Here is a 22,958-nt window from a genome sequence, read left to right as displayed (position 1 = left end):
ATTTGAACTTCTCCTGCTAATTCTGTCAGCTGTTACCTTAATCATGAACATATGAGGTCCCGAATGTTTCATCTTGTCAGTAGATTTTATCTTTATGGAATATAGGTCTTTTTGATGTCTAGAATTTCTATGTTTTTTTAATTTTAAAAATTAGGTTGATTTTGATTGTCCCTTGTCCCCTCATTGCATTAATAGATTTTTATTTCTTTAAACTTTCAGTAAAATGTTATAGTATCTGATAATTTCAGTATCTGCAAACCATTGTCTGAGGGAAAGAGGGAATCTAAGGCTGTTGTTTCTTTGGAAGCCCAAACTATATAGTGTCTCTTTTCCTCTTCGATTTGATAATATTTGTTATAATCTTATATTTGGACATTATAAATTCCTGGTAGAATGTTCCTAACGTGATAGATGCTAAATAAATAATTGCTGGATAAATAAATCATAATCAACCTGTTCACATTATATCTAGGAAAGTGGGTGGTGAAGAGGCTTCCCGCTTGAAGATGTTTGTGTTTGCCTTCATAAGGCACTAGGGGGTGCTACGAACCTAGGTCACAAATTTAAAACTTTAAGGGTTAGGGGTTGTCTGCGGAAGGTCAAGGAGCCTGGGGAATGTTAGGGGGAAAAGGCAAATTCAGGGAGCACACCTCTCTGCAGAAAAGATAGATGCTATTGGAAGAATTAGCTAAGAACTAGTTTCAGTCGAAGATGATGATGCTGGTAATAAAAACCTTAAAATATAGGCGTTAAACAACGGGTTCTTCCATTTCTGTGTGTGTTTAATCTTTTCACTGGTTAGACTGAAGAACCTATTTCTGACCTTCCTTTGTGGCTAGATGTGATTTAATCCTTTCCAGTTCGAAGGATCATATCCATATGGGCTACGAAATTCCTTATCTCCCTTCAAGTGATGTACTTTTTCCCCCTACCCTTTATTTTCACACTCTATTTCTGCATCTTGTGTACAATAGGAAACATTGTACTTGGAATTGTCTGGATGACCACAGTTCGTTTCCTCTCCCTGGTCTAAAATCTAGATTTAGATGTAATGATACTACTTTCAAGGAGGTATAAACAAGCCTAGCAAATAGGAGACAGAACTGTGCCTCGAGCTTTGCTTCTTTGGTAATTTCAAAGCACTGCCGAGAGTGACTTCTAGTTTTTAAAACAAATTAGTCTGAATTGTTATAAACGAAACAGAATTTATTATTAAAAGGTTAACTAGATTTTAAAAAATTGGCCTAATTGCTGGAAAACTGTCACAGGTATGAGAAAGTAGATCTGGAATTATTTATTTGCGTGCAAGTGAACCAATGAGCAATTGTGAAAGTAGGCCTTCATTTGCATAACGTTGCCTACAAATATGTTGGCGCCGCCGCCATTTTATTTTCTGTTAGAAGACACTGTAGCCGTAATGCCGGAACCAGCCAAGTCCGCACCGGCCCCTAAGAAGGGCTCCAAAAAGGCGGTGACCAAGGCTCAGAAGAAGGATGGCAAGAAGCGCAAGCGCAGCCGCAAGGAGAGCTACTCCGTGTACGTGTACAAGGTGCTGAAGCAGGTCCACCCCGACACGGGCATCTCGTCCAAGGCCATGGGAATCATGAATTCGTTCGTGAATGATATTTTCGAGCGCATCGCTGGCGAGGCATCGCGCCTGGCCCATTACAACAAGCGTTCAACCATCACATCCAGGGAGATCCAGACGGCCGTTCGCCTGCTGTTGCCCGGGGAGCTGGCCAAGCACGCTGTGTCCGAGGGTACCAAGGCTGTCACCAAGTACACCAGCTCCAAGTAGATATATTTGTAGTAACTATAAAACCCAAAGGCTCTTTTCAGAGCCACCTCATGTTTTCACCATCAGAGCTGCGTACTGCTGTGAATACGAGCCGTTCAATCAGTGTTTAGGATAACACGTATTTACCAAAGCACTACTTTCTACCAATGGTTCCGCTTACAAAGGTCCCCAGCAGCCTAACTGAACGTCGGCTGAAATAATCTGCTGACCCCAATTCTTGGAGCTCTAGGTTATCTTAATGAAATTTGTACAGGGTGATCCGTTGGCTACTACAGGCACTTTATGAATCTCTGATCTTGGTTATATCTAAACCGTCACCCTGCCGAATTCTACAGGCAACATTTAGGTTTGAAAATCCCGCTCTCTAAAACCGGAACTTCGTAAGTATGACGTTGCGGGTCTCCACCCATGTTCTTTTGTGTGGATCCAGAGCTTCCCTCCTAGTTCAGTCGGTAAAGAATCTGCCTGCAATCCAGAAGACATTGGTTCGGTTCCTGGATCGGGAAGATCCCCAGGAGAAGGAAATGGCAACCCACTCCAATATTCTTGCATGGAGAATCCCATGGACAGAGGAAACTTGCGGGCTACAGCCCATAGGGTCGCAAGAGTCTGACACGACTGAGTGACTTTCACTACTCCTACTAATTCCTTTTACTCCCTCTCGCCTACCCCTAGCCCTTTGCCTAGGGCTTTCTAGTTTTATCTAAGATTCTTTACATGTTTGGTGGTGGCAACTCTCCAGTAAGGGAACAGTAGTTTGTTTGTTTTTTTTTTTTCCTCTTCCTCCTGGATTTTAAAGAGGCTTTCGTCATTAGATTTTTTTTTTTTTTTAAGAATACAATCATCCCAATCTCCTGACTCGTTTTACAAACTAGACTTGCAAAGTTCACAGAATTCTGTGTTCAGCCTACTCAGTCTTCTCACTGGTGCGGCCACATACTATGAAACCTGTTTCTTAATCTCTCCAGTCCGTCCGGTCACCTCGATCTTCGGAGCCCATCCCCCTATCCTGCTTCCAGTCCTCCCCGCGCTCAGTTCAGAAAAGGCAGCTCTCCTGGTGACAAAGAAGAGGGGTCCTCAGGGCCGGCTCAGAACGCAAACAAGGAGAACTGTGGATGTGAAGATGCTTTTTAACGTTGTGAGCCAAACACCGAGGTTTGAAAGCCTGTGGTTTATGCTCAAGAGAATAAATCCTGAAAGATAAAAGGCAGGACTCTTCCTCATATTTCCGGAAACTGCAAATTAAAGGGGTCCTTTTGGAAGTTAGGAATGAAGGGTTCGGTTAAGGGCACCTCACCCACACATGGAAATGCCAAATCCACCCAAGAACTGCTATTATTGTTCTTTAGAAACAATCCTAGGTGGCCTCCCTGGCCAGTCTATCCGAGCTCCCTTTTATTGTCTCAAAAAGGTAAAAAATAATAATAATAATAATAATAAGCACAAGGATACAAACCAGTTTATTTTCAGGTTGCCAAATTACAGTTGCTCTTGGACTGATTCTGATCACCTTGCTTTGAGTTTGAGGTGATACTGAAAGTCTTCTGTTCATAGTGAATTTGGTTTCTATTCCAGAGTCACCGTGGGGGGCTTTATGTTTCGTTTGTGTGTGTGTGTGTGTATGTGTGTGTTTTAATTTTACCTGCTCACAGCCTTTGAATGATTCCCCCATCTCACAGAAATAAAAAAATCTATGCTATGGCCACAAGCCCTGCAAAGTCTGGCCCTCATCTCTCTCCAGCCCAAATGGAAAGGATTTCTTTTCTATTTTTGTCTTGTGTTTCTTCTTTTGGGGGGGGGGGGGTTGTTCCCACCAACCTCCTTCCCCTACATCCTTTAAACTGTGGGATTCTGTCTCCAGCCTCCAGGCCTCTGCAGTTATTCTTTGCCTGAAATGTTCCTGATTCCACATGAATCCCCAGCATATACACAGTTTATTGACCAGCAACTCCAGTTTCAGCCTAATGACTACATTCTTGGGGAAGCTGAACTCCACTGTTTAAGGCTCTCAGAGCCACAACAACTGGCTGTATACCCACCCTCACCTCCCTCCCTCACATTAGTCAATACTGAGGGACTTGGGTGGAATCAGAACCCCATTCCTGAGACTAAGAGAGGGACTCTGCTTTTCCTGGAGCACAAAGCAGGGAGAAAATGGAGACCTTAAAAAAACTGAGATTGTATTAGTAAGGAAAGAGGGCAAATGACCTTTGAGATGGCACGTGCACTGCCTGATGTAAGAACCTTCTAGACAGAAGGTACATCCACCAAGTTCCTTGTACATTCAAGTCCCAAGAGCTGAATTGTGTACTGAATCTATAAAAAACTTGAGTATACATCAAAATCACCAAGATGGCTTGTTAAAGGATAGATTGCTGGCCCCATTTCCAAAGTTTCTGTTTCATTAGCTCTGGGGAGCTGTGAGAATTTGGCTTACAAAAAAAATGCCCAGCAAATAAAGATGCTCTTTATGTAGTAGGTTTTGAGAACATCTACTATATGGTGAAGAAAAAGCTAACACAGGAGTTTCTGGGTGGTAAAAATGAGTTTATGGCCTGGAAACAACTCTACTTAGGACAGAGCCCCATGTGTGGCCATTATCTTGTTACCTTCTCTCTTGGGCCATCATATTTGATTGATGTAGGCATCTGCCCACCTGGATTACTCAGATTTGTTTTCGTAAAAATGAAAAAAAAAAAAAAGGGACTGAAGAAAAAGGCCTAAGTGTTCAGTAATTCCTTAAATATAGTCAGCAAATTTAACTTTCTAGAAAGTTTTTTTAATTATCTGGAATTGTTTTTTTTATGTTTAGATACAAAAGAAATTTCTTAAGAACAAATATAAACTATATTTGTTAACATATACATAAACATATTCCTAGGTTATTTCACTCAATCCTCACAAAAATATGAATTTACTCCTACATTACAGATAAAGGAACAGTGGTTAGCAGTTTGCTCAAGCCCACAAATAAAGAAAAAGATTATTCAAGACTTCAAATGTATGTCATCATGGTTCAAATGCCACTTTCTTTTTCTCCGTGTCTCTTTGATGTCATGAGAAATAAGAATACCAATAATGCAAATAACAACACCCAAAACATAGAGCATTTATGATGTGACAGGCAGTGGCCGAAATATGAAGTACTATTTAATGTCATTCACCCCTGAAACTATAAGATAGGAATTAAAGTTATCTCCATTTTACAGATAAGGAAACAGTAATACAGAGGTTTAAACGACTTATCCAACGAGAGAGAAAATAGCATCCCTGTGCACGAGATTTCCTTCTCCTTTTCATCTCTGAGGAACGGTATTGAGATTATTTCTTGAAAACATAATAAACTATTTATTCAATGGCATAGATTCAGTTCAGTTCAGTTCAGTCGCTCAGTCGTGTCCGACTCTGCAACCCCATGAACCACAGCACGCCAGGCCTCCTTGTCCATCACCAACTCCCAGAATCCACCCAAACCCATGTCCATCGAGTCAGTGATGCCATCCAACCATCTCATCCTCTGTCGTCCCCTTCTCCTCCTGCCCACAATCTTTCCCAGCATCAGTCTTTTCAAATGAGTCAGCTCTTCACATGAGGTCGCCAAAGTATTGGAGTTTCAGCTTCAACATCAGTCCTTCCAATGAACACCCACGACTGATCTCCTTTAGGATGGACTGGTTGGATCTCCTTGCAGTGCAAGGGACTAGATTATTAAATATTTAAACTCTAAATATTTAGAGCCAACATAATAACAACTTTGTAAACGTGTGCAGTGTGCTTAGTTGCTCAGTGGTGTCCAACTCTTTGCAACCCCATGGACTGTAGCCCACCAGGGGCCTCGGTCCATGGGGCTTCTCCAGGTAACAATACTGGAGTGGGAACATAAACCTGTATTTTTTATATGAAGCACTTATATCAACCTTAATGAAAGGTTCAATTAAGAGATCCTTTGGAATGGGAGGACAGTTCAGAAAAGCAAAGACGAGTCAGTCTGTCTCCATTCCACTTTAAAACTCAAGAACCCTAACTACTCTCTATATAAATATAATATACACAGTCGACTTACAATCTTAATTACCAAGTAGTTTTCTGTAGTAGAATTTCACAGTCTTCAAAATATTTTATGATCACACACTCCCCTTTATTGTTATGTCCGAGAAGGCATGCCGGTTTTTCAGTTCAAAAATGCCTATCTAGGTTCCTCCATTTCCCTAGCATCAGACTTTACCTTTTATTTCTAGACGCCTTTAGCTTTTCACTAACGGCTGTGCAAAGTGTCTACCGCATTGAGCTGGACTCTTAACTACAACCCGCTAAATGTACAGTTCAAGTATATTAAATAGAAATTTAACTTAAGGTTGTTGATAACCTCTGGTGGTCTGCAACTAATCGCAAACGCTGGGTGGCGGGAGAAGGTGGGGTGGTAATGTAAGTCAATGTAAGCCTATAGACTAAAAGCAGTGGCAGCCTAAACATCTCTGTACCGTATCATAAAGTGCAAAACTCTTTTAAGTGAGTGGGTTAAGTGGCCCTGAAAAGGGCCTTTGGTTTTATTAGCCTATGCCAAACGGCTGCCTCGAAATTAGCCGCCGAAGCCGTAGAGAGTGCGTCCCTGGCGCTTGAGCGCGTAGACCACATCCATGGCGGTGACAGTTTTGCGCTTGGCGTGCTCGGTGTAGGTGACCGCGTCCCGGATCACGTTTTCCAGGAACACCTTTAGCACCCCGCGAGTCTCCTCATAGATGAGCCCAGAAATCCGTTTAACACCACCACGACGGGCCAGGCGACGAATGGCTGGCTTAGTGATACCCTGGATATTATCTCGCAGAACTTTACGATGGCGCTTAGCACCACCTTTCCCGAGCCCCTTTCCGCCTTTACCGCGACCAGACATTATTGAGCTGCAGATTAAACAGTGAAGAGGGTTAAGTCCCTTTTAGCATATTTATAGTAGCTGAACGGACCTGTTTGAAAACTGCAAGAGCAGGGGCGGTAACCACATTCGGTTCCCGCCCTTCGCTTATTTGTCGCTTGGTCACAGCTTAGCAGCTAGACAAGGCGCCTGTTGCGACTGGGTCATGGAGATGGAATATAAATTTTTTTCCTATTTATGGATATCTGTGTTTGTGCGTGCCTACAAAACGGGCAGTCATTAAGTGAGGCAACAGTTCATACACTTTCCCGAAAGAAGCCTGATACTTGTACTTCAGACTTCTTAGAGTATGAAATAATCAGATAACTCATGCTATTGTCATTTATGAAGTGCTTTAACTATGGATTTAAACATCCGTTGAGTGCTACACTGGTGATTTATAAATATGTATATCCGAAAGTGAATTTTAAAAAAACTTATTGGGCTGTAAGCCTAAAATTTGTGGCATGATTATAAATTAATTTGCAAACAGGTTGTATCTGGCATTATACATTCTATTTCTGCAAGCCGGTGGCATTACTCCAGTCAAGCTCTGGAGACAGACTGCTCCACGTACTGGTTTGTGACCTTGAGCAGTCTATACATTTTTTTTTTCCTTTTAAATGTATAAGAAAGTGTAAATTATAGAGCACTGAAATTTAAAAGAGACAATACAACTTTTTTTAAACATCTGCAAAGAGGCAATTACTCAGCATTATTTATTATGACATATTACAGTATCCTGTCTTCTCTCAACTCCTCCACTCAAAATTCATGCCTCTAAAGTGAAAGTCTAAGTAATTAATTTACTAAAATCTTCCTTTGAGGATTCCACAAAATAACATAAAATTTTGAATTTTTTTTTTTTTTTTTTTAATGTGTTAGTTGCTCTGTCCTGTCTGACTCTGCGATCCCATGGACTGTAGCCCGCCAGGTTCCTCTACCCATGGAATTCTTCAGGCAAGAATACCAGAGTGGGTAGCCATTCCCTCCTCCAGATCTTCCCCACTCATGGATCAAGCCCCAGTCTCTTACATTGCAGGCAGTTCCTTTACTGTGTGAGCCACCAAGGAAGCCCACATAAAGATTTAATGAATGGTTAATTCCTTTGAGTTCCAGATGACTTAGATAGTTTTTTGTTTTTTGTTTTTTTTACTTTTTCTCCATGATCTGTGAGGAGGACAAAGTTTATCAAAGCTCTACAGTCCGTGAGGACAACCAAGATGATCAAAGCTGCTCCATGAGTGTACAGTGCACAGAAACAAATTCTAAAATAGAGTTCTTAACATAGGACATATAGATGGATTCAGATCATTGTATAGAACAAAAACTCCAACTTTATTTTTATTATACTACAACCAAACCTTAACATTTCCTCCTATTCTGAATGCAGGCAACAAACAGTGTGGGTGATAGGACCTGAGCTATATTCATATCAAGTCGAAGTTTCAGCTGTCAATCTCCATCTCTCATATTGTTTAAATATATTACACCTTCTTAACTTGGTCGTATGGGTAATCTTGTTATGTGATGAATTAATAAAGAACACATGCATACCTCACCAATTTGGATTTTTTAATAAATTTGATAACGATATTTTATTATAACTGTTTTCCTTTGTAATCGTATATGAATTAAGCACTAAAAAGCACTATTCGGGAAAAGGGCTCATCAGCTTTATCAAAAATACAAAGAAGTCCATGGCAGCTTCAAAATAAACATATTATGTTAAAGACATAGTTTGAGAAGTGAAGAAGAAAATCAAAGCTCTTTTTACTTTTTACCATCAATCTATTTCCTATTGAACAGAAAGTATAAGCTACAATGTGTTTCCTATAAACTTATATTCTTGATTAAATGAGAAACATAGTAGTGAATATAAATGCTTTTAAATTTCCCTCTCTTAACGGAATTATGTATGTGTGTGAGTGTTGTACATGTGTATATTCCTTAATTCTGTTACTTACATTCCCAAAGTTATCTTCCAGAAGCAGGACAGAACTCAGAACTCAAGAGCTTGTTAACATTTTAATAAGTGATCCTTCTTTGTAAAGTCAATGTAAATGAAATAATTTTTAAAACCCATAAAGCAGTCTTTACATGAATCTTCTCTGCCATCAGCTACTGCAACACAGGCACAACTATCATGACAAGATGATCACTGGTTATAGCTTTTGCCTTTTTCCTAGAAAGATTTTGAATGCCTAAAGTCCCCAAATTAACCTACCCTCTAAATAGTCACAAGAAGCTATGATAAAACTTTTTCAAACTAAATAATGAGTTTTCTTATCAGATATTGCTACTATTCCAAGGAGCCTTTACTACAGCTTTTTGTATAGAAGTGAAAGTGTCTGTGTTATTTCTCTTCATATGAAACAGATTTTCTGGGCAAATCTCACTAAGAATCAAGCCAGTGTTGAGGGCATAAAAAGCCAAGAATCTATAGAATGTTACCTGAGAGTATGTTATTGAAGACACAAAGAGAAGATTTGTATTTTAAAAGAAAATCAAAAAGTTGTCCCTCTGACCTCTGAATCTGCACGAATGTTAGGGGCTTTTGAAAAAGGCTTTAAAAGACGTGATAAAACCTGGAGGAAGTAACCACAAAAGTCTCAAACCTTGAGGTGTCCTGGTTCATTGTGGAAAATACTTGGTGTGATGCCTCCACAGGAAATTTTTTATATTTTGCTTTCTTGAATTGTAACAAACACAATTCCAGGACAGAGCTGAGACTAGGTTGTTGTCAAGATGAAGACAGCTGGGAACCAATCAGCGAGCAGTGCCGCTGTGTGTATAAATACAGAGACACTCGGAGGCCTGGCTACTCAATACTGAGACTTTACTTTTTAACTGTTAGGCAACCAAACCGACAATCATGTCTGAAACTGTACCTGCCGCGCCACCTGCTCTTTCTCCTGCGGAGAAGACACTTGTGAAGAAAAAGGCCCGCAAGTCCACCAGTGCTGCGAAGCGTAAGGCGTCCGGGCCCTCGGTGTCCGAGCTCATCACCAAGGCTGTCGCCGCCTCCAAGGAGCGCAGCGGCGTGTCTCTGGCTGCGCTCAAAAAGGCACTGGCGGCCGCTGGCTACGATGTGGAAAAGAACAACAGCCGCATCAAGCTGGGTCTCAAGAGCCTGGTAAGCAAGGGCACCCTGGTGCAGACCAAGGGCACCGGGGCTTCCGGCTCTTTCAAGCTCAACAAGAAGGCAGCCACCGGGGAGACCAAGCCCAAGGCGAAGAAGGCGGGCGCGGCCAAACCCAAGAAGGCTGCTGGGGCGGCTAAGAAGCCCAAGAAAGCCACGGGCGCGGCCACCCCGAAGAAAACCGCTAAGACGACCTTGAAGAAGGCGAAACCTGCTACTGGGGCGAAGAAAGTGGCCAAAAGGCCGAAAAAGGTGAAGACAGCCAAGCCCAAGGCAGCCAAGAATCCAGTCAAGGCTAAAGTTCATAAGCCCAAGGTAGCCAAGCTTAAAGCTGTCCAGCCGAAAAAGGCGACCCCCAGAAAGTAGAAAAATAAAAGGATTAAGTTTCTTAAAGGCTCTTTTCAGAGCCACCCAACTCTTCTCATTAAAGAGCTTGTAATAATATCTCTTGAGGTAAGTTTCCTCTTCGTTCGAAATGGAGATACCAGTACACAACTCCTTACCAGAAAGTGTAGTGGCTCTGAGAAGAGCCTTTGGGATGAAATTCGGTTATTTATCGGAGAAGAAAACATCTACGCCCTCTCCCCGCGGATGCGGCGGGCGAGCTGGATGTCCTTGGGCATGATGGTGACGCGCTTGGCGTGGATGGCGCACAGGTTGGTGTCCTCGAAGAGCCCCACCAGGTAGGCCTCGCACGCTTCCTGCAGCGCCATCACAGCCGAGCTTTGGAAGCGCAGGTCGGTCTTGAAGTCCTGCGCGATCTCGCGCACCAGCCGCTGGAACGGCAGCTTGCGGATCAGCAGCTCCGTGGACTTCTGGTAGCGGCGGATCTCTCGCAGGGCCACCGTGCCGGGCCGGTAGCGGTGCGGCTTCTTCACGCCGCCGGTGGCCGGCGCGCTCTTGCGGGCCGCCTTGGTGGCCAGCTGCTTGCGCGGCGCCTTACCACCGGTGGATTTGCGAGCGGTCTGCTTAGTGCGAGCCATGACGGATTTCCCAAGAGCCGCTAACTGATGGGAAAACGAAGCCCTACCCCTTTTTTCCAGTATATATAAAGAGAGTCTCGTTCTGATTGGACAAGTCAGTTATTCCTTATGGCTCGCAGTGAAGGTATTGGTACACAAGTTCACTTCCCGATGACGTGAGCCTTCTTTTGAATCGCTGTTTTCAACACTTTGTCGCCTCGGTCTCCTTAAGCCATTTTTACAATGTTCTGTGGCATTTAACACAAATTACCACAATGCTTAATGTTGTTCGTGGAATAAAATTTTTCAAATCTGGCACTTGAGACTGGCTTTCTTTTGATCTCTTTCTGAAAAGGCGCATGTTGCACGTGATTGGTCAAGTTATTTTTATATTCTCATTCAAGTTTAGTAAGGCTAATTTTGTATCAGTTCCCACATTTCTCTTTTTTAATTCTTTTAACAGATACCTTCCTTTTATTTTCTTTTTTATATTACAGTTAAGATATGTATTGGTAGATTATATTATCTATAAATTCCACTTCAGTATAAGTATCGGAAAAGTAGTTACAGTATTTGTTATAGGAAGAGTGTTGTATGTGATAGGATTGAGCACCATCACTTTAGGAGTTCAGAGATCATATGAAAGCAGAAGTTGGAAGTTCAGTTCAGTCGCTCAGTCGTGTCCGACTCCGCGACCCCATGAATCGCAGAAGCCAAGCCTCCCTGTCCATCACCAACTCCCGGAGGTCACTCAGACTCGCGTTCATGGAGTCAGTGATGCCATCCAGCCATCTCATCCTCGGTCATCCCCCTCTTCTCCTGCCCCAATCCCTCCCAGCATCAGAGTCTTTTCCAATGAGTCAACTCTTCTCATGAGGTGGTCAAAGTACTGGAGTTTCAGCTTTAGCATCATTCCTTCCAAAGAAATCCCAGGGTTGGCCTCCTTCAGAATGGGCTGGTAGGATCTCCTTGCAGTCCAAGGGACTCTCAAGAGTCTTCTCCAACACCACAGTTCAAAAGCATCAATTCTTTGGTGCTCAGCCTTCTTCACAGTTCAACTCTCACATCCATACATGACCACAGGAAAAACCATAGCCTTGACTACTACTACTACTAAGTCACTTCAGTCCTGTCCGACTCTGTGCGACCCCATAGACGGCAGCCCACCAGGCTCCCCCGTCCCTGGGATTCTCAAGGCAAGAACGCTGGAGTGGGTTGCCATTTCCTAATGGATGAAAGTGAAGAGTGAAAGTGAAGTCGCTCAGTCGTGTCGGCAAAGTAATGTCTCTGCTTTAGAATATGCTATCTAGGTTGGTCATAACTTTTCTTCCAAGGAGTAAGCTTCTTTTAATTTCATGGCTGACCATGGCTGACCATCACCATCAGCAGTGATTTTGGAGCCCCAGTAAATAAAGTTTCACACTGTTTCCACCATTTCTCCATCGATTTGCCGTGGAGTGATGGGACCAGAGGTCATGATCTTCGTTTTCTGAATGTTGAGCTTTAAGCCACCTTTTTCACTCTCCTCTTTTACTTTCATCAAGAGGCTTTTAGTTCCTCTTCACTTTCTGCCGTAAGGTTGGTGTCATCTGCATAGCTGAGGTTATTGATATTTCTCCCGGCAATCTTGATTTCAGCTTGTGTTTCTTCCAGTCCAACATTTCTCATGATGTATTCTGCAATGCCTGAAATTTTATTGTAACTGCCAAACCAGGCCCCCGAACCCACCCTTCTCTAACTGCCCCATAAGACCTAAATGGCTTTCCCTTGGCAGTCACTGGATGGACTCTTGCAGTTCATTCCAAGCCATCATGTACCAGTATCAACTTTTTGCTTGGAGTGACAGCTGTGGCCATAGGAGAAAGGAATCCCTAGAATTACAGTGCAATGTATATTAATGATATATAAAAGTTTCAGATTTTACACCCATATAGGTTGTGATCTGATAATATCTCTAAGATATTGGGAAAGGGGAGACTAAAGACACCTGGAAAGACATAACACCTTTTAGAAACTATTAAGGAGTGAACTTGAAAATGAACAGAGATCATTCTGTCGTTTTTGAGATTGCATCCAAGTACTGCATTTCGGACTCTTTTATTGACCATGATGGCTACTCCATTTTCTCAAAGGGATTCCTGCCCACAGTAGTAGATATAATGGTCACCTGTGTTAAATTCACCCATTCCAGTCCATTTTAGTTCGCTGATTCCTAGAACGTCAACGTTTACTCTTGCCATCTCCAGTTGGAGCACTTCCAATTTGCCTTGATTCATGAACCTAACATTCCAGGTTCCTATGCAATATTGCTATTTACAACATTGGACCTTGTTTCTATCACCAGTCACATCCACAACTGGGTATTGTTTTTGCTTTGGCTCCATCCTTCATTCTTTCTGGAGTTATTTCTCCACTGATCTCCAGTAGCATATTGGGCACCTACCGACCTGGGGAGTCCCTCCTTCAGTACACCAACATCCACTGGATCTCGGAAAAATAAAGACAGTTCCAGAGAAATATTTATTTCTGCTTTATTGACTATGCCAAAGCCTTTGACTGTGTGGATCACAATAAACTGTGGAAAATTCTGAAAGAGATGGGAATACCAGACCACCTGACCTGCCTCTTGAGAAACCTGTATGCAGGTCAGGAAGCAACAGTTAGGACTGGACATGGAAAAACAGACTGGTTCCAAATAGGACAAGGAGTACGTCAAGGCTGTATATTGTCACCCTGCTTATTTAACTTCTGTGCAGAGTACATCATGAGAAACGCTGGGCTGGAAGAAGCACAAGGTGGAATCAAGATTGCCAGAAATATCAATAACCTCAGACATGCAGATGACACCACCTTTATGGTAGAAATTGAAGAGGAACGAAAAAGCCTCTTGATGAAAGTTAAAGAGGAGAGTGAAAAAGCTGGCTTAAAACTCAACATTCAAAAACTAAGATCATGGCATCTGGTCCCATCACTTCATGGCAAATAGATGGGGAAACAGTGGAAACAGTGTCAGACTTTTGGGGGTGGGGGGGGGCTTCAAAATCACTGCAGATGGTGATTGCAGCCATGAAATTAAAAGCAGCTTACTCCTTGGAAGAAAAGTTATGACCAACCTAGATAGCATATTCTAAAGCAGAGACATTACTTTGCCAACTAAGGTCCATCTAGTTAAGGCTATGGTTTTTCCTGTGGTCATGTATGGATGTGAGAGTTGGCCTGTGAAGAAGGCTGAGCGCCAAAGAATTGATGCTTTTGAACTGCGATGTTGGAGAAGACTTGAGAGTCCCTTGGACTGCAAGGAAATCCAATCAGTCCATTCTAAAGGAAATCAGTCCTGGGTGTTCATTGGAAGGACTGATGTTAAATCTGAAACTCCAGTACTTTGTCCACCTCATGTGAAAAGCTGACTCATTGGAAAAGACTCTAATGCTGGGAGGGATTGGGGGCAGGACAGGAAGGGGACGACAGAACATGAGATGGCTGGATGGCAGCACTGACTCGATAGACATGAGTTTGAGTGAACTCTGGGAGTTGGTGATGGAAAGGGAGGCCTGGCGTGCTGCAATTCATGGGGTCGCAAAGAGTCGGCCACGACTGAGCGACTGAACTGAATTGAACTGAAGGCGTTAACTACTATAACTGCCATGAATCCAGACTGGGTGAACAGTGAAACATTCTGTGGGTAACTACATCCCACTCTGGATGGTCTGGTTACCTCTATCTCAAATGAAACCCCAGGTCTCGATCTCTGAACTCCTCTACCTAGAAGATGTGAAACCCAACTATTATTAGTTAGATATTCTATCAAAGAAGAGGACTTTGTCTTCACCGGAGACAAGCGGCTTTATGAAACAGATAGCAACCCCAAATCACAGATTGGGGCCTGTTCAGGGTTCAATTCTTATTAGAGATTCTTAGTATTTCTTCATACAGAATTATCGAGAATGCACAAAAAACATCAAACATGGAATAATTTCACACTTCCTATTGTATTAACCCAAGTGTAACTGTTTGCTCCTTGAACTAAAGGTGACCCTGTATTAAGCCCTACCTAAATGAATTTTAAATCCAGGCTATGCAATACTGTATGCTTATTCACAATTAACTAGGGCCCAGCTTAGTAGAGACTGGCTATTAAAAGCGAAAGTGTACATTGCAGAAAAATTTATCCCGTTATAATGCAAAACAATTCCTTTCAACAGGTAAGTACTAAAGGAGTGGCTTTAGCAACCTGTAGGTCACTAACTGTACCTCCATGTCAACTTTCAGTATCTACTCTTCATTATCTTATTGCAACACTTTTCTCAAGATTTACAACCCTGAGGACCTGTTGATCAGGTTATTTGTTATACAAGGCTTCTGTAGATCACATACTTAGAAGAGTAATTCTTTTTTTCTAACTTTAAACTGGGTGATTAGTTTGGCGTTTTAAAGTGTAAATACTGACATCAATATTATAGCACTTCCAAGATGGACAAATTGCCCTGAAAAGCATTCGGCTTAAAAAAAAAAAAAAAAATGTAAGCCCTTTTAATGAATACGTGGGTGGCTCTGAAAAGAGCCTTTGGCTAAAATTGAATGTTCAAGGAACAAGAACTTGGAATATTCCAGTTTACTTGCCCTTGGCCTTATGGTGACTCTCGGTCTTCTTAGGGAGCAGCACGGCCTGGATGTTGGGCAGGACGCCGCCCTGAGCGATGGTGACTTTGCCCAGCAGCTTGTTGAGCTCCTCGTCGTTGCGGATGGCCAGCTGCAGGTGACGTGGGATGATGCGGGTCTTCTTGTTGTCCCGGGCCGCGTTACCCGCCAACTCCAGGATCTCAGCCGTCAGGTACTCCAGCACCGCCGCCAGATACACCGGTGCTCCCGCCCCGACCCGCTCGGCATAGTTCCCTTTACGAAGCAGACGGTGCACTCGGCCCACGGGAAACTGAAGTCCAGCCCGCGAAGAGCGGGTCTTGGCCTTAGCTCGAGCCTTGCCACCCTGTTTTCCGCGTCCAGACATTTTAAGTCTAACCTACACAACGAGCAAAAGAAAAGAAAATGAAACACGAATTATCTTAACAAATCAGAGGCAATTATACTTGTAAGCCGAATTGTCACTTACGCCGTTTGATTGGCTGAAGTGTCTTCAAGGTAGCAACCAATTAAAAACGAAACCTGACAGCACGTAATTTGCATACCACCATATTAATCAGTAAAACGTATCCAATCAGATTGCAGGATTTTACATACCATATTTGCATACAACTTCTACAAATATCAGGACCAATGTAACAGCAGCACCGTTTTTACTTTGATTGGACTTTAAGCCCTTTGTTAGCTATGCCTGAACCAGCCAAATCCGCTCCTGCCCCTAAAAAGGGTTCTAAAAAGGCTGTGACTAAGGCCCAGAAGAAGGACGGCAAGAAACGCAAGCGCAGCCGCAAGGAGAGCTACTCCGTGTACGTGTACAAGGTGCTGAAGCAAGTCCATCCGGACACCGGTATCTCGTCCAAGGCCATGGGCATCATGAACTCCTTCGTCAATGACATCTTTGAGCGTATCGCGGGCGAGGCGTCTCGCCTGGCACATTACAACAAGCGCTCGACCATTACATCCAGGGAGATCCAGACCGCCGTGCGCCTGCTGCTGCCCGGGGAGCTGGCCAAGCATGCGGTGTCTGAGGGCACTAAGGCTGTCACTAAGTACACCAGCTCCAAATGATCCCGAAAAAGGCGCGTTTTTCATGTTTGATTCCAAAGGCTCTTTTAAGAGCCACCCAGTTTTTCAGTAGAAGCGTTGTAACAACTACTGATTGCCAAAATTGGTTTTTCTTGGCTTTTTTTTGTTTTTCTTTTTTCCCCTTCACTGCTCACTAGCTCAAGTCTAGCCAAATTGGACATGCAAGTATCATCTGAACATCTGAACTGGTGTGATAGTGGGACTTACAAACTGAAATCATGAAAAGAGCAGCTTTAGTTTTACAATGCTGCTTTTTTATCAGTGTAAGGTGGGCTTGTCAGGTCCGTAGTGGACAAGGTGATCGGAGCGTACTGGACGCAGGGCCAAGCGGTTCCAAACACCGGACCAACCAAGGTGCATGCAGGGGGGAAACATCCCCGCTGTGGGCAGAGCCTGTGACAGGCTGACCAGGGTGAGCGGAGAGGCACCGCTGTCTGCTGCAATCTCCCAGGAGCTAGTGTACGCATCCATTTTACAGGTGAGGAGATGCGATTTGGTGGGGAGCAGCACCTGCTCACAGCCCAAGAACCGGCAGGCTTCCCACTCCCAGAGTGTCCAAGGGCTGAAAGGTCTTGCTGAGCAGTAGAGAGCTAAAGCTCCCACCCTCACCTCACCCAGCAGTCCCACCTCAAACCCAAAATTTCCAGCCAGTACAGCACCTGGGAGGCAGTTCTGGGCCCTTTCCAGTCGAGGAAGCAGAGCATGGCAGGGGAAGGCCAGGCCTGCCCAGGATCTGAAGGCTTGGATGCAGAACCCACCCACCAGCTTCTTCTGCCAGAGGTGCCCTGTGTTCAGGGTGTGGTCCTGGCTGTGACACCAGGAGCAGGCTGACCTCATGTGACCTGTGCTATATAGGAGATACAATGCAATGCTTCTTGTATTAGTGTTGTGGTAAGAAAATGTACATGTATTCAATTTATTTGCTTAAAGCAATATAACTTTTCAAAATATTAATGGCACCAAGGCAATTAATGAACATACTGGTTGAAAAGTGAGTATCACGGTTTCCAGAATTTAGTTGTAAAGAGAATTTGTCCAAGGTTTCTCTAATGAAAAGTTAGACCATTGCCAAACTACCATATTGGGTTTCATAACACTGGCAGTTCAGGAAAGAAATGCCCAGAAGGTATTTTGGTGCATCCTCTCCCTTAAACTATGTTACTTTCTCCCAAGGTGGATTTCATATTTTTTTCATCTCGGTCAGCAAAAAAATTAATGGAAACACAATTCATATGTCATTCCAGTTACCAACACTCTCCTGTCATGTGAACACACATATAACAGTCGTTATAACTTACCCTTTTTCATAATTACAAACCTGGGAGTGTGTGTGCTTAGTCACCAGTCATGTCTAATTCTTTGCGACTTCTGGACTTTAGCCCACCAGACTCTTCTGTGCATGGGATTCTCCAGCCAAGACTACTGGAGTGGGTTACCATACTCTCCCTCAGGGGTTCTTCCAAGACCAGAGACCCAACCCTTCTGTCCCAAGTCTCCTGCCTTGCAGGCAGATTTTTTACTGCTGAGCCACCAGAGAAGCCCCATTTACAAACATGCTTAAGGTTATAAACCGCTATAAATGACATCCCATATTGAACAAATGCTAGGAGTGTATTTTAAAATACTTTAGGATTTCAACCCTGGTAGGAAAAAAGCCATAAAAGCCTAATAACATTGTGTAAATTACTTTCTCATGAATCTCAGGCTTCCCACCCAAAGCACAACACTTACGTTTACAACACAACATACACAAAAATGTATGCAAATATTCAAATAACACAATATACATAAAGAAGAAAAGCAACTATATATATATTACATAATATATATTTGAATAATAAATGTAAATATATTGTATAATATATACTGAAAGAATGAAAACTAAACGATATATCTGTGCTTAAGACTTCATATTATTGTAAATAGCCAATTTTTGCTTTCTGTAGTCCCAGCGGTAAATATCTAAAGCAGGCCTACTCCATGAGCTCTAGTGGAGTATACAAACTCCCAGAAATTACATACAATAGTGTGTCCATATGTTCCTCCTCCCACCAAAAGCACAATATATAGCATTCTGTCAAATTTTAAAAATACTCTCATTTACTGTGCTAGATACAATGATGCCTCCGCAATTTTGTCTACCTTTTCATCTCTGTAGTGTATGAATATGTTGGGACACATAACAAATGGGAATTAAGGTTGCAGATGCCATATAGGTTACTAATCATTTGACTTTAAATAGGGCTATCCTAGGGAGTACCCTGGCGGTCCAGTGGTTAGGGCTCCATGCTTCCACTGCAGGGGGCAGGGGTTTGAGTCCTAGTTGGTTGGTAAACTAAGATCCCACGTGCTGGGTGGTGAGGCCAAATAAATAAATAGAAGGTTATCCTAGAGAACCCAAGTGAACCTAATATAATACAAGAGCCTTAATCAATGGAAGAGGGAATCAGAGTGCACATCCAGAGAGAAGGCATTATGAAAATGATTTGGCCAGATATTGCTTACTTTGAAATCTAGGAAAGGTGTCATGAGCAAAGGAACAAAGAACACTCCAGGTATCGATCGCAAAAGGCATGGAAACAGATTCACTCTTAAAGGCCACAGCCCTCTGACAGCTTGATTTTACCTCAATGAGATTCATTTCTCAATGTTGATCTAAAGAACCATAAAATTATAAATGTATTGTTTTAAGCCACTATAATTGTGATAATTTGTCAGACCACCAACCAAAAATTAATGCACCTACACATGTTTAAGAATTATTGATTAATGTATTTATTCAATGATATTCTATAAGATTATAACTACATAACCAAAATTTAGAAGGGTAAATATGAAAATGACTATAGATACTAGTAAATGCTTCCTAAATGCTGCAGACTCACATAATTTTGATATTGCTTTAACAGAAACAGTTTACGTTTCCTTTTGTAGATAGGGTGTCTAGATTTTAACAGCAGAAATGTTAATTCAGTCTCCTGTGCCCAACACACAGTGAGGCCAAACTGAAATGTTGGCATTGGGAATAGAGAAAGGCTTATTCTAAAGCCTTGCAATGAAAGGTGGTTCAGGCCCTAAAAAGCCTCAAGCTTCTGGGTTTTTCAAAGGTGGCTGAGGGAAGTTGTTTCCCAGGGTACTTGATTAGATTATACAAAATTCTCCCACTGACTTATACACAGTAACAGGGTGGTGTTACAAGTGTTACATTGATCAGATCTTCAGTTCCAGGCTTCTCTGGTGGCTCAGAGGGTAAAGGGTCTGCCTACAATGCAGGAGACCCAGGTTTGATCCCTGGTTCAGGAAGATCCCCTGGAGAAGGAAATGGCAAACCACTCCAGTATTCTTGCCTGAAGAATCCCATGGATGGAGGAGCCTGTTAGGCTACAGTCCATGGGGTTGCAAAGACTCAGACGTGACTGAGCCTCTTCACTTCACTTTAGGCTCCAGGAGGCATATAGATAGGTGGTCATGGTCATGAAGTAGTTAACATCTTCCATTCAGTGGAAGGGTTTTAACTTCTGCAAAAGAAGTCAGAAAGCTTGCATCAAATGTTGCTACCTCAGTGAAAGTCGCTCAGTCGTATCCAAGTCTTTGTGACCCTATGGAATATACATGTCCATGGAACTCTCCAGGCCAGAATACTGTAGTGAGTAGCCTATCCCACTCCAGCAGATCTTGCCGACCCAGGAATCAAACTAGGGTCTCCTGCATTCCAGGCAGAATCTTTACCAACTGAGCTATCAGGGAAGATACCTCAGAGAGGATCTAAAACAAAGGTTATGGGGGAAGGCCCCATCAGTTCAGCTCAGTTGCTCAGTTGTGTTCGACTGTTTGTGACACCATGGACAGCACACCAGGCTTCCTGTCCATCACCAAATCCCCGGGTTTGCTTAAACTCATGTCCATAGAGTCTGTGATGTCAGCAAACCATCTCATTCTCTGTTGTCCCCTTATACTCCTTCCTTTAATCTTATCCAGCATTAGGGTCTTTTCCAATGAGTCAGCTTTTCACATCAGGTGGCCAAAGTATTGGACCTTCAGCTTCAGCATCAATCCTTCTAATCAATGACTATCCAGGACTGATTTTCCTTAGGATTGACTGGTTTGATCTTGCAGTCCAAGGAAATCCCAAGGGTATCCTCCAACACCACAGTTCAAAAGCATCAGTTCTTCCGCACTCAGCTTGCTTTATACTCCAACTCTCACATCCATACATGACTACTGGAAAAACCATAGCTTTGACTAGACGGACCTTTGTTGGCAAAGTAACGTCTCTGCTTTTTAATATGCTGTCTAGGTTGGTCACAGCTTTTCCTACAAGGAGCAAGCGTCTTTTAATTTCATGGCTGCAGTCATCATCTGCAGTCATTTTAGAGTCCAAGAAAAGAAAAGAAAGCCTGTCGCTCTTTCCATTGTTTCGCCATCTATTTGCCATGATGTGATGGGACCAGATGCCTTGTACTCCTTTCCCAATTTGGAATCAGTCTGTTGTTCCATGTCCAAACTAACTGTTAATTCTTCACCTGCATAAGATTTCTCAGGAGGCAGGTAAGGTGGTCTGGTATTCCCATCTCTTGAAGAATTTTCCACAGAAGGCCCCATAGGGTCCTACTGAACAAAAGAATGTCTAATTTCATGGAGCAGACCTTTCCTCACTCATTATAGTATTATTACTTCTGAGTATCATACTACTTCAAAAACTTGTCTTTTTTATATGTAAAGTGTAGGAATGATGGGAAAAATTGACTTCATAATGTCCATAAATAACTTCATGAGTTGTATATCTAATGTTTGTGTTTATTATAATTATTGCATTTTTTTCACACAAAAGTGTTGTCAATGGAGTTGGCTACAATAAATTTTGGGGGGGGAGTGGGTTCGGGGGCGCTGCTCCACAGGGCTGGCAGGATCTTAGTTTCCCTCCCAGGGATTGAACAGGCCAAGGCAGTGAAAAGGCTGAGTCCTAACCTCTGGACAACCCAGGGAACTCCCATAATATTCTCATTTTTACAGTAAGAAACTGAGGCTGTGAGAACCAAAGATTATTTACCTCACAAAATTCAAATTCCAATGTTCTTCTGAGGCAATGTTCTTTCAAAGATGTCCAGATAGAATTGAAAAACATTTCACATCTACAGATCTCTTAACACATCAAGAAGTCTTTTTACAAGAATAACCTCCTCTCTCAGCATTAGGCTACATCTCTAGGTGAATTTGTTCATTTTTTATGAAATCTCCCGACATCTAGATTAAGGAAAATGTAATTATCAAAGTGCCTAATACTTTTAAACTAAGTGAAATAAGGAAAATCAAGGGAAGATTGGCACCACTTCAGTGTCCCATCAGGAAACTAGAAAACTATTGGTAGTTTTAACAAAGGTAATCAAGGGGTCCTGCCATACGTAGGCGCGGGGCGGGGGGGGGGATATCGGGGGAGAGCATCTTTAACTCTGGAGCAGAGGCCTGTCTTAACTCCGTGGGTAAGGCTGATGTGGGAACATAGAATCTGGCCTGAAAAAAGAGGTTAGGGGTAGCTGGGAACTACAATTAGCCAGCCGCCCTTGGTTTCCCTATGAAAATGAGACCAAAAAAAAAAAAAAAGACCTGGACGTTTTAATACAGAGTAGAAGTTTGGGGAAATATTAGTCTAAGAAACTTCTTCTCAAAAGCTTCTCACCTTATCTCAGGCAGCAAATATAACTGCACTTTAATGCCCAGCCATATAGAAAGAGCACACAACTCCTTAAGTGAAAATGTAAGTGGCTCTGAAAAGAGCCTTTGGTTTAACAGCGGCTAGGCATATCATATTTATTTGGAGCTGGTGTACTTGGTGACAGCCTTGGTGCCTTCGGACACAGCGTGCTTGGCCAGCTCCCCGGGCAGCAGCAGGCGAACGGCCGTCTGGATCTCTCTGGATGTAATGGTCGAGCGCTTGTTATAATGAGCCAGGCGCGATGCCTCACCAGCGATGCGCTCGAAAATGTCGTTGACGAAGGAGTTCATGATGCCCATAGCCTTGGATGAGATGCCGGTGTCCGGATGGACTTGCTTCAACACCTTGTACACGTACACGGAATAACTTTCTTTGCGGCTGCGCTTGCGCTTCTTGCCGTCTTTTTTCTGAGCCTTAGTTACAGCCTTTTTAGAGCCCTTTTTAGGAGCAGGAGCGGACTTAGCCGGTTCAGGCATGCCTATAATCACAACACCAAACAACACAGAAAGATCTTGAAATGCCTGCTGGCAAGTAGAATCTCGTCTTTTATAGGCGGTCTATGCAAATAAGGTGCTTACGAATATTCATATCTGATTTGACAATGCATTCGTGACGAGTTTATGTAAATTTACCTCCACCAGATCTCTTTTCTTATTGGTTACGCAAAAAACAGAAGATTTTAACCAATCCTATCTCGCATGCGGCAATTC

At 42.8% G+C, this 22,958-nt stretch overlaps 7 protein-coding genes across 7 annotated transcripts; 3 read left to right on the top strand and 4 right to left on the bottom strand.

The window, feature by feature from the left end:
* The first annotated feature begins 1,395 nt into the window (after positions 1-1,395).
* LOC101110711 (histone H2B type 1-C/E/F/G/I) lies at positions 1,396-3,506 on the top strand. The gene has a single exon (XM_060403389.1). The coding sequence runs from the start codon at positions 1,418-1,420 to the stop codon at positions 1,796-1,798; it is 381 nt and encodes a 126-aa protein (XP_060259372.1). The 5' UTR covers positions 1,396-1,417; the 3' UTR covers positions 1,799-3,506.
* Positions 3,507-6,316: 2,810 nt separating this feature from the next.
* LOC101109919 (histone H4) lies at positions 6,317-6,712 on the bottom strand. The gene has a single exon (XM_004019072.6). It carries the CDS (start codon positions 6,687-6,689, stop codon positions 6,378-6,380), a length of 312 nt encoding a protein of 103 aa, XP_004019121.1. The 5' UTR covers positions 6,690-6,712; the 3' UTR covers positions 6,317-6,377.
* Positions 6,713-9,529: 2,817 nt separating this feature from the next.
* Positions 9,530-15,825, bottom strand: LOC101105036 (histone H2A type 1). The gene has a single exon (XM_042237194.2). It carries the CDS (start codon positions 15,814-15,816, stop codon positions 15,424-15,426), a length of 393 nt encoding a protein of 130 aa, XP_042093128.1. The 5' UTR covers positions 15,817-15,825; the 3' UTR covers positions 9,530-15,423.
* Positions 9,531-11,134, top strand: LOC101109652 (histone H1.4-like). The gene has a single exon (XM_012101128.5). It carries the CDS (start codon positions 9,583-9,585, stop codon positions 10,213-10,215), a length of 633 nt encoding a protein of 210 aa, XP_011956518.2. The 5' UTR covers positions 9,531-9,582; the 3' UTR covers positions 10,216-11,134.
* On the bottom strand, positions 10,422-10,832 carry LOC105603814 (histone H3.1). Its single transcript, XM_012101129.5, has one exon. It carries the CDS (start codon positions 10,830-10,832, stop codon positions 10,422-10,424), a length of 411 nt encoding a protein of 136 aa, XP_011956519.2.
* Positions 15,826-16,095: 270 nt separating the features above from the next.
* LOC101110457 (histone H2B type 1-C/E/F/G/I) lies at positions 16,096-16,575 on the top strand. The gene has a single exon (XM_004019074.6). It carries the CDS (start codon positions 16,137-16,139, stop codon positions 16,515-16,517), a length of 381 nt encoding a protein of 126 aa, XP_004019123.1. The 5' UTR covers positions 16,096-16,136; the 3' UTR covers positions 16,518-16,575.
* Positions 16,576-22,291: 5,716 nt separating this feature from the next.
* Positions 22,292-22,767, bottom strand: LOC101110185 (histone H2B type 1-C/E/F/G/I). The gene has a single exon (XM_004019073.6). It carries the CDS (start codon positions 22,722-22,724, stop codon positions 22,344-22,346), a length of 381 nt encoding a protein of 126 aa, XP_004019122.1. The 5' UTR covers positions 22,725-22,767; the 3' UTR covers positions 22,292-22,343.
* Between the last annotated feature and the right edge of the window lie 191 nt (positions 22,768-22,958).

The sequence above is a fragment of the Ovis aries genome, chromosome 20 (genome assembly GCF_016772045.2).
Source record: "Ovis aries strain OAR_USU_Benz2616 breed Rambouillet chromosome 20, ARS-UI_Ramb_v3.0, whole genome shotgun sequence".
NCBI lineage: Eukaryota > Metazoa > Chordata > Mammalia > Artiodactyla > Bovidae > Ovis > Ovis aries.
The sequence above is the reverse complement of the archived record's forward strand: the minus strand, read 5'-3'. Positions and strand labels throughout refer to the sequence as shown.

Bases quoted from the DNA above. Each gene is read 5' to 3' on its own strand.
- LOC101110711 (XM_060403389.1), top strand. From the start codon at position 1,418: ATGCCGGAACCAGCCAAGTCCGCACCGGCCCCTAAGAAGGGCTCCAAA.
- LOC101109919 (XM_004019072.6), bottom strand. From the start codon at position 6,689: ATGTCTGGTCGCGGTAAAGGCGGAAAGGGGCTCGGGAAAGGTGGTGCT.
- LOC101109652 (XM_012101128.5), top strand. From the start codon at position 9,583: ATGTCTGAAACTGTACCTGCCGCGCCACCTGCTCTTTCTCCTGCGGAG.
- LOC105603814 (XM_012101129.5), bottom strand. From the start codon at position 10,832: ATGGCTCGCACTAAGCAGACCGCTCGCAAATCCACCGGTGGTAAGGCG.
- LOC101105036 (XM_042237194.2), bottom strand. From the start codon at position 15,816: ATGTCTGGACGCGGAAAACAGGGTGGCAAGGCTCGAGCTAAGGCCAAG.
- LOC101110457 (XM_004019074.6), top strand. From the start codon at position 16,137: ATGCCTGAACCAGCCAAATCCGCTCCTGCCCCTAAAAAGGGTTCTAAA.
- LOC101110185 (XM_004019073.6), bottom strand. From the start codon at position 22,724: ATGCCTGAACCGGCTAAGTCCGCTCCTGCTCCTAAAAAGGGCTCTAAA.